At 41.2% G+C, this 12914-nt stretch overlaps 1 protein-coding gene across 17 annotated transcripts in view; it reads left to right on the top strand.

Moving 5' to 3' along the window:
• The window catches only part of ATG10 (autophagy related 10), a 223133-nt gene extending 211575 nt beyond the window's left edge, over positions 1-11558 (top strand). For 11 of the 17 annotated variants that reach the window (XM_072793250.1, XM_072793197.1, XM_072793181.1 and 8 more), the window contains 2 exons: positions 76-173; positions 819-935. In XM_072793250.1, the coding sequence (XP_072649351.1) occupies positions 76-131 (56 nt within the window). In that variant the 3' untranslated portion in view covers positions 132-173; positions 819-935. Of the gene's footprint in view, positions 1-75; positions 174-818; positions 936-1050; positions 5044-6090 lie in introns of those variants that run through there. The other 6 variants (XM_072793207.1, XM_072793281.1, XR_012015115.1 and 3 more) reach the window with 5 other exon arrangements.
• Positions 11559-12914: the final 1356 nt, after the last annotated feature.

Here is a 12914-nt window from a genome sequence, read left to right as displayed (position 1 = left end):
CAAACCAGATTGTGTGTTTTAACTTTTTCGAAGTAATTCACACTGGCACTCCGGGACCAACTCTGATTCTTACAGGAGCATCCAATACTTGGACAACCCTTTTTTGTACTTCATCCCTGCAAGACGAATGAATTCATGACTCCTGTGTTAAAGAATTCTCGAAAAATCAATAGGTAAGAAACACCATCAAGATACATTGGCTTTTACTCTTATTTTAAAAGTGTAAATCTTTTTATGTGACTCTAAAAGCTAAGCTAAAAAAGAAATATTTTTTGTAATAATAGTAATGGCTAACATTTATTGATTTTTCCTGTGTGCTAGGCACTGTTCTAAGTATTTTAGATAATTAATGACATTGGATTTTTATAACACCCCATAAGCTAAGTTCCATTATTTTACCCAGTTTACAGAGGAGAAAGCTAAAGCACAGGGAGGTTAAATGACTTGGCCAAGTTCACACAACTAGTTCTAAGTGGTAGAACTGGGGTTTTAACCCGGGCGTTTTTGCCTCTAGAGCCGTGCTCTTAACCACCACACTCCACTACCTTAGCCAATGCTATAAATTTTAAGTGTAAAATTGGAATCATCAAGAGGAGTTAGGAGCCTCAACGCCCTTTAACTCCCCCTTTCGCTACCTCAGTCTCCTTGGATCTCAAGTCCGTGTCAGGCAATGGAGCTGACACTTGGAAATGCTGGGATTCCACATGGTGGGCACATGTCTTCGAAGACAGTTCTTCTCTTCTGTTGTTAATGATTTTCTACTCCTCCTCCACCTCAATGAAACATTAGAATTGCCTGTATTTTCACTTGTTTCCTAGGAGTGTCAACTACATCACATCATGGCTGAGTGTTGTAGGGCCAGTTGTTGGGCTAAACCTACCTCTGAGTTATGCCAGAACAGCTTCTCAGGATGAAGGGAATGTGAATTGACCGAGGTAAAAGGGAAGTCTGCGCTGCATGTTTTGCTATTATAAAGATCCTGTTGTCTCTCTTGCACTTGGGGGCCCTACTGGCCCCATCAAATATTAAGTCTTCTTTCATCTTTAATAGGCTGAATATGGACCGTTTGTTTAAGTTTCCAACCAACCAGTGACCAAGCATTGAGGAAGCATATTGGACTTTGCACTAATAATGCAAACCCATTTGCAGGAGTGGATGACTTTACTTCAGGATTGTTATTCTTGAAATAAGTCTGTACTGTTCAGGTAACCCTCTTTTATTCTCTTGGCTTTTGTTCTTGTTCTTCACTTTCTTCTATTGAGCCAAAGAACCTAGAAATTGAGGCGTGAAGAACACCAGAACTGTACCTGGCCAGCCCTGCCTGATTAATCGGACAAATAACGCGCAGTAGTTCAACTCACCAAGATTTCGACATGGATTTATTTTTCCATTGGAAGCAAATGTCTGCAGTAACTGATATGCTGAAACCCTAATCTGGAAGAATTTTTGGTTTGGAGTTGCTTGCTTTGTTTTTCATTTTATCTTGCCAGGGGCTGAAATTAAGACAAAAATGTAATTGCCTCTTTAGAGAATCTAGATTAGTGTCTGTGAAGAGGGATGTACTTTAGGGTCACCTGAGGATCTTTTATGATTGCAGATGCTGGGGTCCATCTCCTAAAACAGCTTATCTGGGGTGGTTTTGACATAATTGCTTCTGGAGAACCTCTGGTCTGGATGTACAGACATTTAGTGTGGCATTTATCTGAATTGGTTTGGTCTCCCAACAGGCCTTTTCCAATTCTGTGTAGAGCTCCAAATAGCTGGACTTCCTTCCTAACGTTTGTCTGGGCATTGCCCTGGGCCTCCTGGTTGTTAAGAACATCCAGGAGACATTTGTTCACGAGGCAGCCCATTCGGAGGAAGCAGTCAGGGTGAGGGGATTATCTGCTGGCCAATCGCTGAAGACTGAGCCCACACTTTTAGTCTGTAGGTTCAGGGCTGGGCTCTCACACAGGGAGCAGAAGTAGAGAATGGGTTAATTCAAACTGCTAGAAAAGCTAAAAGTAAATTTTAAAATGCTGAGCTGCACATATTCATGCTGGGATGAGAGCCTGCTTACATGCTTGCTGGGCATTTTGGTATTTACCACTTAACATCTTTTCAACTTCTGCAGGGATTTTCCCCCCACCCCCACTCTCCCTAATGTAAACACAGATTTCTCAGCAAGTCATTTCTCAGACCATGTCATTTCTGGGGTAAAAAAAAAACTAAATAAATTATAATAATGTGTCATCTGGATGATATACTCGTCTGGAAATAATAGTTATCCTTTGCTAACAGATTCTGCGATGATAGTAGTCACTGTAGGGACAGTGTGTAGGTTTTTTGTTTTGGTGTTGGTGGTGGTGTTTTGTTTTGTTTTTTATAACTTTTTAAAAAAATTTTTATTTATGATAGTCACACAGACTATCACTATCAGAGAGAGAGAGGCAGAGACACAGGCAGAGGGAGAAGTGGGCTCCGTGCACCGGGAGCCCTACGTGGGATTCGATCCCGGGTCTCCAGGAATCGCGCCCTGGGCCAAAGGCAGGCGCCAAACCGCTGCGCCACCCAGGGATCCCGGTGGTGGTGTTTTTAAGTTAATTTTTTTTTTCTCTGATTGATGGAGACCTTAAAATTCTTCAGTGGCAAGAAAAAGTTCTGCAAAGCTCTTGAAGGTTGTAGAGACCTCCCTCCCCAGATAGATCCCTCTCTTCAGGCAGCTCAATTTCTTTTCAGAATATTTTTCACTTAAAAAAAACTTTTAATTTTTAGTTGATAAAAATTTCCATGTTTAAGAATGCAGCTATCTAACAGACTGTTATCCCAACAGTTGTAAAACATTAGAAAATATTTAGTTTTGTCGAAGTAACAGTTCTTTCTCTGCAATATGAGGATTTTCCCCTCTGGGTTTCTTCTCTAGTTAATATAATGCAAAACTCCTTCAATCAGAATTAAAGCTGGGTAAAGCTGCTACCAGCCAATATCCTAAACTCTGCTTTTCTGTAGCCTTGGAAAACCCTTCACCTCTTTGGTCCTCAGTTATGTGATTTGTGAGAGCAGCTACAATTCTTGGGTCTGTGAAATAGAAGTGTAGAGATCTAGACTGTGAGTTTTGGCTAGCTGCTAGCTGTGTGATTTGGGCTAATTTTCCTAATCTTCTTTAGTCTTTTACCATTTCTTTTTTTTTTAAGAGTGTATTTATTTGAGAGACGGGGGGGTGGGGGGGGAGAGCATGTGTGTGCATGGGCAGGGGGAAGGGCAGAGGGAGAAGGAGAAGCAGACTCCTCACAGAACAGGAAGCCCAACTATGAAGCTGCAGGGCTCCATCCCAGGACCCTGAGATCATGACCTGAGCTGAAGGCAGTCGCTTAACCAACTGAGCCACCCAGATCTTTTACCATTTTTCTGTGTTTAAAAAGTCCATTAATATTCATCTCACTTACCTAACAAGAAGAGCAGGGAGGAGATCAAAATGGTAAGTCAACCGGAATGAGCTTCATGACCAACACAATGCCACATGGGACAAGGATGATAAGGGATAATTGGCCCCTGTCCTGCCCAGTGCCAGCATGCCTTCCCCCTTCCACCTCATTTCAGGCCCGACTCCTCCCAACACAAATGGGCCTCTGATCAGGCAAGTCTTCTCTGCTCACATCCTTATCTGACTGTGGATAGGAAGGATATGCTTCCTTCTTTATCTCTCTACTCAATTCTCACCTAATCTATATAATTCACTCTTACAAAGCCATCTCTGACCACCACAGCCCCCACTGGTCAACTTGGCCTTTCATTACTTACTATACTCGGTCACATTGGCATTTAATTGTCTTCCTTTCACTCTTAATTTCTTCCCCTCCTTAATGATGGGTAGTAAGTAACTCACTGACCCACTTTTTGGGGGTATGTTGCAAGGCGGCGCGCACAGAAGAGTTGCTGTCTGCCTCTCGTATGGGATCCAGGGAAGGCTCTCAGTCTGGGGATTTGAGTGGGTGACCAGAGGCTGTTTTGATCATTTGGTACTAGCCTACACTTTGAAGGCTAAAAAACATCCTCCTAACACAGTTGTATTAGAATGAAGAGAAAAAAAAGGAAGTTGAAACTGGGCTTTTGCATCCATTTTTCCTGAGATAGATACAGTTAGTCATACTCTCAAGATATGAGAAAATGGAGGTCTGCATTGTTAAAACCAGCTCTTACATAATTCAGAGAGCTGATATTCCAGTGAGTTGGGTTGCCGCCCCCCCCCCCATTAAAATGTGAGAGTAAGAATATGCAGATATTTACTCCAGCAGATACCTATTAAGTTCCTCTTATATACTGAGCCCTAGGCTAGCTGCCAGGTATGACAAGTGGAAAGACATGACCCTGGCTCTTAAGAACCACAGGCCAGTGGAAAAGACAGACTAGAAGATTCAGGGACAGACGATGTGTGCTGTGGCAAAGACGTGCAAAGCAAGGGCCCGAGAAGGTTGTAGAAGAGGAATGTGAGTGGAGTATGAAAAACTTAGGATTTAACCAGGTCAAGAATGCAGGAAAGTCCTTGAAAATGCATGGGAAGTGATAAAGAGTGAGGTTGGCTAGCAGGACCGGGGCCAGGCCTGGATGAGATTTATTGCCACACTGAGAATTTGTATTTGGCCAGAAAACCAGAAAGAGCCACTGGGGTAATTTAAGTAGAGGAGGTAAAGTGATCACGTTTGCATTTTAGAAAGATCCTATATTTTTAAAATGACAGTTGCATATAACTAATCACATCTACACTTTGTCAGTTTTTTCACCAGCGGGTTCTGGCCCACAGGCTGTAGAAGTAGGAGCACAGAAAGGGTTGGGAGTGTGCCAAGGACATTTTTCAATTTTTGCCCAGAGCCTTCCAAAACAAAACCTGCCAGTGTCCTGAAAACCCTGAGTCCTCGCTGTGGTACTTGGGGCAAGTCACCCCACCTCTCTCAGCCTCTCTTTCCTACTGTATTAAATGGAAAGAAGTGTGTGAGATCAAATAAAATCCAGTTATTAGTTTATGACATATATATATATATGAAATAGAAAATGTCTTGGAAAACATTCCCTGTGTGTCTTCTTTTCTTTACTCTCATACTACTACACTCACAACACTTCTGACTCTAGATGTGTGGGTTTTCACACAACAAACAATCCTGCAGTACCAGCTGGGGCCCTACAATTCAGTTCAGTTCTGACACTATCAGTATGGAGTGAGGATCAAATCCTGTAACTTAAGACTTCAGTCCCACCAGACTGCCTGACTTTAAGACTCTAGTCACCAGTCCCAGGTGGTCACCTGTATTTCTGACTGACTATAAACCAGGATTACCATGACCCCCTCACTGGGTTCAACAATTTGCTAGAATGGCTCATAGTATTTAGGTAAACCCTTATGTTTACCACTTCATTAAATAACAAAGGATATGATAAAGAATACAGATGAATACCCAAATGAAGAGCTACATAGGGCAGGCATAAGAGCTTCTGTCCCCATGGAGTTGGGTGCAGCACCCTCCTGACACATGGATGTGTTCACCAGCCTGGAAGCTCTCTGGACCTCATACTTTGGTGATTTGATGGACGTGTCGTTACATAGGCATGCATGGTCACTAACTCTACTTCTAGCTGCCCACCCCCCGCTCCCAGAGGATGGAGGATAGGCCTGAAAGTCCCAAGCTTCTAATCAGAGCTAGATCTATCTGGTGATCAGCCCCCATCCTGAAACTATCCAAGAACCCACCAAAGTCACCAAAAGTCACCTCCTTAGAACAAAAGACACTCCTGTCATCTAGGAAATTCCAAGGGATTTAGGAACTCTGTGTCAGGAACCAGAATCAAAGGCCAGATATTGGAAGAGATGCTCCTCCCATGCTCTTATTATGTGGGAAATTATAAGGATTTTAGGAGCTCTGTACCGGGAACTGGGGGGCAGAGAACAATATGTGTATGTTCTATTATTTTACAAATACATGAGAAAAAAAGCACATGGTAAGGATATTACTGTTTTCTGAGACGACTTTGGTTTCATACATATAAAATCTATATGGGTGTGTGCGTATTTGCATGCATGCATGCTAAGTGGTGATGTAAATATATTTCTAACTTCAGGGAACAGGGATTTGAAAACTGATGGATAAATAAGCTCCCTTCCAACTCTAGGACCCTTGGATTGCCCCTTCTACTGCTGACCAGTAAGTTGCTGAAGGTTATTCTGGAAGGATATAGGCAGTACTGAACTACCGGTGTGCCCATGGCAACTGAGATACTTAATTATGCACATAGGTCTTTTTATAGGACTTGTCTGTAAAAGTGCTTTCACGTTTTTATTCTTAAACGCTGTAGTGTTGTCAAGCCCTACTCCAGGCTTTGCTTTTACCTTTTGTGTTGTCAATAGCATCACCTAGTGGTAAAAGCGCCTTATTGCAAGTACTGTGAAAACTGAAAGTGATTTTAGAGCTCACCATGTCCCATTTGTAAATTATTAAAAACAAACTGGAAACTCACATTTTTTCCTACACTGAAATATACTTTACACGAGAGTAAATAAAACCTGTGGCTGCATTATGATTTCTTGGGTTACTTTGAAGGTTTTCAAATACCCAGACATCACTGTTAAACCTGAGGCAAAAATGTTAAGTAAGCATATCCTGATAGGTTAACCTGGAGATCACAGGTCAGTGCCTCTGCCACCTTTCGTGCATCGTGACTTGCACACGTGTGCGAGATCTTCATCTTTAGCATGGTGCCCGGCACATGCTAATACTCCATCTCGGCAGAATGTATGTTTATGTGGCTGACTCCTGAGCACAGGGGAAGGCTCTGCTGGGCTTTCTGCCGGCACCAGGAACTGGACGTGGTTTCCTCTTTTGGGAACTGTGGCCCACTCTTTCCTTTGAGATGATTTCTTTTCCTGACACCAGCCGAGAAGTGGGATGTGGTCTCCTCCATCGTTTTCTTTAATAGATTCAGAGAGAACAGCCAGGCCCGTACCTGCTTATTAACAGAGAAATGGCTAACTCAGATGTGATGCTCTACGGCAGTTCAGGGGAATGACTCCATCCAGTCCCCCCACACAGGCAGCTCTCATAAATAGGTTGTTGAGTTAAAACAGAAAACAGAAACTTGATGATAAATATGCATGCAACTTAACACTATTTATATAAAAAGTACACCAATACCACACATTTTCTAGAGTACATATGCAGTATATGTATGTAGAAACATTAAACATGACCTAGGACACACACAATTTGTAAGAGAGGCCACCTCAGAGAGTGGAGAGTGGGAACTTGCATTAGAGGAAGGCAAAGATGTTGGCTTTTTGTAATGCTACACTTACCTAGCTGTAGACTGTGAAACCAAAATTCACTTTAAAAACAAAAAAGATTTTTTTTAATTTATTCATGAGAGACACAGAGAGAGGCAGGCTCTATGCAGGGAGCCCGATGCGGATGGGACCAATCCCTGGACCATACCATGGGCTGAAGGCAGATGCTCAACTGCCGAGCCATCCAGGTGTCCCTAAAATTCACTTTTAGAAAAGATTTTAGTCCTCATAGATAACTTGGAAGCCACAGAAACACTTGAAGGAGAAAATTTTAAATGTGCTTAAGTGTAAATCACCCATGGATAACTGCAGTTAACTTTTGATGTATTTCTTCATACTAGTTTAAATATATATTTAATTAGGATCATTCCATATATGGTTTTACATTATGATTTTTTGCATTTAATATTATATTGGCAACATTCTCCCATGTCATGTGGCTCTTTGAAAAAACAACTTAAAATGACTAGTAATCTTCTATATCAAAATGTCCCTTGGGATCCTTGGGTGGCTCAGCGGTTGAGCGTCTGCCTTCAGCCCAGGGTGTGAGCCTGAGGTCCCGAGATCGAGTTCCGCGTCGGGCTCCCTGCATGGAGCCTGCTTCTCCCTCTGCCTGTGTTGTGTCTCTGCCTTTCTCTGTGTCTTTCATGAATAAATAAATAAAATCTTTTTAAAAAATGTCCCAAATAATCCTATTGTTGGACTTTTAGGTTGTTTCTAATTCCTCACTGTTTAATTAATATACATTCATTGAGCATTTAACCTCCTGTGTGGCAAGGTAGACACAGCCCCTTCCTCAGAGCGCTTTCAGAATGGAAGTGAGAAATGTGTGCAGGAACAGTTGCTTACATTTGGTTTCTTTAGGTTATACTGTTACTAAGGGAATGAACTGATCAAAGGATACGGAGTGTCTTAAGGCTTTTGATTCATGTCCCTAAACTGTTCACCAGTAAGGCTATACTGATTTATATCCCAGAAGTATTCTGTATTTTACCATTTCCTAAACTCTCTGAAAATAATTTTGTTTTCCTTTGCTTTTATTACAGAATCGATCATTTTTCTCTTCATGTCCTGCTAAAATGTGCATGGACTCCCAGCTTTGTTTCTTCTCAATATGCTATGCATTTCTCAGTGCTGCTGGGGTTGTTTTTCCAGATTCTTTATTGTCCATTTTATTGCCCCAAAAAATCTTCGTTTTTTTCCTATCAGAGCTGACCGTCCATACGTTGGTTCTGGTAAAACCAGAAAGCATAGAGTTAAACAATTAGGATATGTATGTAATATAAAAAAATGTTATGGAAAATCTTATATGTACTCAAAGGTAAAGAAAATAATATAATGAACTCACATACTTATACATCAGAATCCGTAATTACCAAGATTTTTGCCATGTTTGCTTCATTTAGCCTTAACTTTATATTTGCATAAATATTTTAAAGAAAATTGCAGACATTATGTCATTTGTTTTTACAGGTGCATGCTAAACATTTTTCATTTGATCTATTCTGACAAGTTTTACTCCAGTCTTAGATGTTAAAACATTTGAGTTCTGGTCCTCCACTTGCTTCAACCCCTGAGGTGGAGCTTTGCACCCTCTTTCTGATTATACCTTTGCCAGTGACATGGGGCAACTTTCTTCTAAAATGGCCCTCTGTTCCAGCTGACATCAAAGTAGAATGTGAAATGTACATTTTGCAGGTGCTGCAGACTGGATGATCCATCCACAGATCTTCACCACATTGGAGACATCTCTTAAATGATGTTAAACCATAGACAACTTCTTGTGACTCTTCTCAGCTGTGATTAAAATGGACAGTTAGGTAATATGTGGCCAAATCTAGTTTTATAGATTTAAACAATGTCTAGTTTCTTGTGAAGGGACCCCTTTAAAAGTCTGAAAATATATAGAACCTATTTTCAGAAAAATGTGTGTGCCATATATGTGGAAGTGTTTATGCGCGCACACACATATCGCTGATATATATCAGAAAATTCTGCATACATGGGGCACCTGGGTACTCAGTTGGTTAAGCATCCTACTCTTGATTTCACCTTGTCATGATCTCAGGGTTGTGAGATCAAGCCCCATCTCAGGCTCCGTGCTGGGTGTGGAGCCTGTTTAAGATTGTCTCTCCCCCTCTCTGTCTGCCTCTCACTGTCCCTGCCCCCCAGGTGTGCACACATATGCAGCCTCTCTCTAAAAAAGTGTGTGTGTTGGGGGGGGGGGGAAGGAAATTCTGCATACAGTCGCAGGAGGTCCCTAGACTATTTAAAATCTAAGAGACAAATCCTAGATCAAGAATCTTGGTCAAGGACGCCTGGGTGGCTCAGCAGTTGAGCGTCTGCCTTTGGCTCAGGGTGTGATCCTGGGGTCCTGGGATCGAGTCCCGTATTGGGCTCCCCCTAGGGAGCCTGCTTCTCCCTCTGCCTATGTCTCTGCCTCTTTCTATCTCTCATGAATAAAGAAAGAAAATCTTTAAAAAATAAAAAGATTGGGAAAAAAAATGGAACCTACTGGGAACCTAAAGAGGGGGAAAGTGGTCCTACTTACCTGCCAATACACACAAACCAGAGCACCTGTCAAATTATATAGGAAAAGGTATAAAGACTTTTAAGTCTGGATAAAGTCACAAAGCTGATGGGGGAAAAAAAAGATATGACAAAACAACCTATTTCATGTCACTGTTTCCAAAGGTGTTAATGGTATGTTTCAATAAGTAATGTTTCTCTCAACTGTTCTCAGCTGTGATTGAAATGAAATACTATTTAAAATGTGCCTTGCTTTCCCCACTATTGTGTAGATTTAAGCATTAGCTGATTGGTAAAAGAGGTAAGGAAGCATAATATTTTCATTAGCATCTACCCTTTTTTTGAAAATTTGGGCATGTTCAATATGTCCTACACTTTTAGCCCAACCAGGTAACTTGACCCCTGTTCTGTTTCTAATTAACCAAAGCAAAAAAGATTTTAGAAAGCTAGACTTAAAAAAAAAAACAAAAACGACAAAACAAAACAAAACTCATTGTGAATAAAGAACAGAATTCATGTCAATAACTTATTACCACAAATAATCAAGATCACTGGTAAGGACCTGTGGAAAGTATTTTTCTGGAAGATGTGAAGGGGTGATCTGGGGCCGTGATTTCCTCTTCTCCCTCCTGAAGAGCAGCTCTCCTTGGCACTGGAATTGCTATTTGAAAGCTTCAGATTGTCTGGGAAGAATTATGTTAAGGGATTTTGATGGTGCTCATCAGGTCTGGCTGAAGTTCCAATATTCCGTGTGTGAGGGGCCCCCTCGTTTTTGAAGATATACACCATATATTAAAGGCGTAACAACCTGAATGAGGTGACGACTGTGCATGTGCATATTTGGAAATGTTATCTGTGGCTCATGAATCCCTTCATTTTTTTTTTTTTTTAACGATTTATCTATTTATTTATTTATGAGAGAGAGAGAGAAAGAAGCAGGCTCCATGCTGGGAGCCTGACGTGGGACTTGATCCTGGGACTCCAGGATTGCGCCCTGGGCCAAAGGCAGGCGCTAAACCGCTGAGCCACCCAGGGATCCCCTCATGAATCCCTTCAAATGTGTCACTCTAAAAACGACTTTCTCCTATGAGACAATTTATGCTTAAAACATACAATTTTAATGTTTTAATGCTTTGGTCTAGAACTCCTATGGTCACATTATTATGATAATAAGGTTTAAAATCCATGTATCTTCTTCACATACTAACATAACATCACTTTACCAAATAATATGGACAGCAATTGTGCTAGAAACTAAGAATGCTCAGTACAACCTAAGAAAATCCCCCAACTATAATGTCCTAAGAAATGGGAGCTAATACTTGAATGGTCCATTTAAACAGATTTTATACGTTAAAATAAAGATTATACAAGCCACCGTTCATGAAAATTTTATAGTAATGTGATATTTATGACCTTAGTCTCTTTTCTTGACTATGCAAAGCCATCAAAGAAACGTTAGCTATTTGGACAACCTTGAAACGGACTCCAGGTGTTTTCCATAGCCATGACCATTATGACTAAATCCTGCCACCAGACATCTTACTAGAATGAAACAAAGGAAATTGGAAATTCATGTTTTGTAACAGGACCATTTGTTTCCTTACTTTTGAGATTAGAAGTTTGTTGTTGGATATATGATTTGCAAATATTTTTGTCCAGTCTGTGATTTATATTTTCATTCTAAGACTTTTCAGAGTAAAATTTTGAAAAAGTCCAATGTATGCTTTCTTTTGTGTGTGTGTGTAATGTACTTTTGGTGTACCAAGAGCTCTTCACCGAAGTCATGAAGATATTCTGCTTGCTTCTATCAATTTTATAGCTTTACATTTTACATGCAGATATATGATCCATTTTGTTAATTTCTGTATAAGGTGTGAGATTTAGGTTGAGGTCCATTCTTTTAGCAAACTGAAGTCCATACTCTTTATTGTAAAAACTGTCCTCTATCCTTCCTCCATTAAACTGCTTTTGTACCTTTGTCAAAAATCAGTTCTTACCTATGTAGGTCTGTTTATATTTTTTTGATGTCTCTACCCCCCTTCAATACCACACCGTCTTGATTACTGTAGCTATAAATCATAAAATCAAGTTTTGTGGTTCCTTCACCCTTTATTCTTCATTTTCAGTATTTACTCTAGTTCCTTTGCCTTTTGATAAAAATTTTAGAATTAGCTTTTGTTTCTATAGGAAAAATCTGCTGGGACTTTGCTTAAATTTTGCACCCATGGTTAGTGTCTCATTTCTCTCACCCTACAGCCTCCATGCAGTCAGGCACAGCACAGGGCTGGACACACACTTCATGCTGGACCCAAGAAGGGACAGCATCAGTCACAAGGTGGGGGGGAATGGGTAAGAGGAATACACAGGAGGCAGAATGAGGCATAAGGAGACAGATCAGTTTCAAGAACTTTGGGGTTTGAGGCATCGGAGGTGGATTTAGGTGTCCATCTGTCAGTCTCTTAGCTACAGGTGTCCAGGGTGCACCCAGCAGACAAGTGCGAGCCACTGTCACAAGGTATCTTAACTCCCAGGTGTGTCTCTACAGGTTCGGCTGAGATCTCATCAGAGCAGTAAATGACACACTGTAGAGGTGTGGGTGGGTATCCCTTCCACCATCTTCTAGCCCTGCCCCTGCCTCTTCCCTCCTGCAAGGCCAGGCAGCACCTCCTCGCTCCCTGTACCATGGCTGACCCAGTGCTGACTGTGGGGATGGAACTGTGATCCTTGGTGGCCTCTTGTGGTTCAGGCCAGGTGGGTAGGACCCAGAGGTCTCCTGGGTTGGGTCAGTTATATCCATCCAAAAGCATCTGGTCAGCCTTCGAGAAGGACATAACTAATACCTGTGCAACTACATGCTCTAGTAAGCACTGGAATAGAAACCAAGGGCAGCCTGTCTCACTACCATACATAAATGTATCAAATTAACATGTAGCTCTTGAATTTATACAATGTTATATACCAAACTTTGTATTTCAGTCTTTGAAAAAACAGCCACTTTCCAATGTTGTGGAAAGACAAGTCAATCATTCGAAGCAAGCATAAACACAATTTGAGGTTTGGGGATCAGTGGTCT

Source organism: Canis lupus, chromosome 2 (genome assembly GCF_048164855.1).
Source record: "Canis lupus baileyi chromosome 2, mCanLup2.hap1, whole genome shotgun sequence".
NCBI classification, from domain to species: domain Eukaryota; kingdom Metazoa; phylum Chordata; class Mammalia; order Carnivora; family Canidae; genus Canis; species Canis lupus.
Note: the sequence above shows the minus strand (reverse complement) of the source record. Positions and strands in the feature narration are given on the sequence as shown.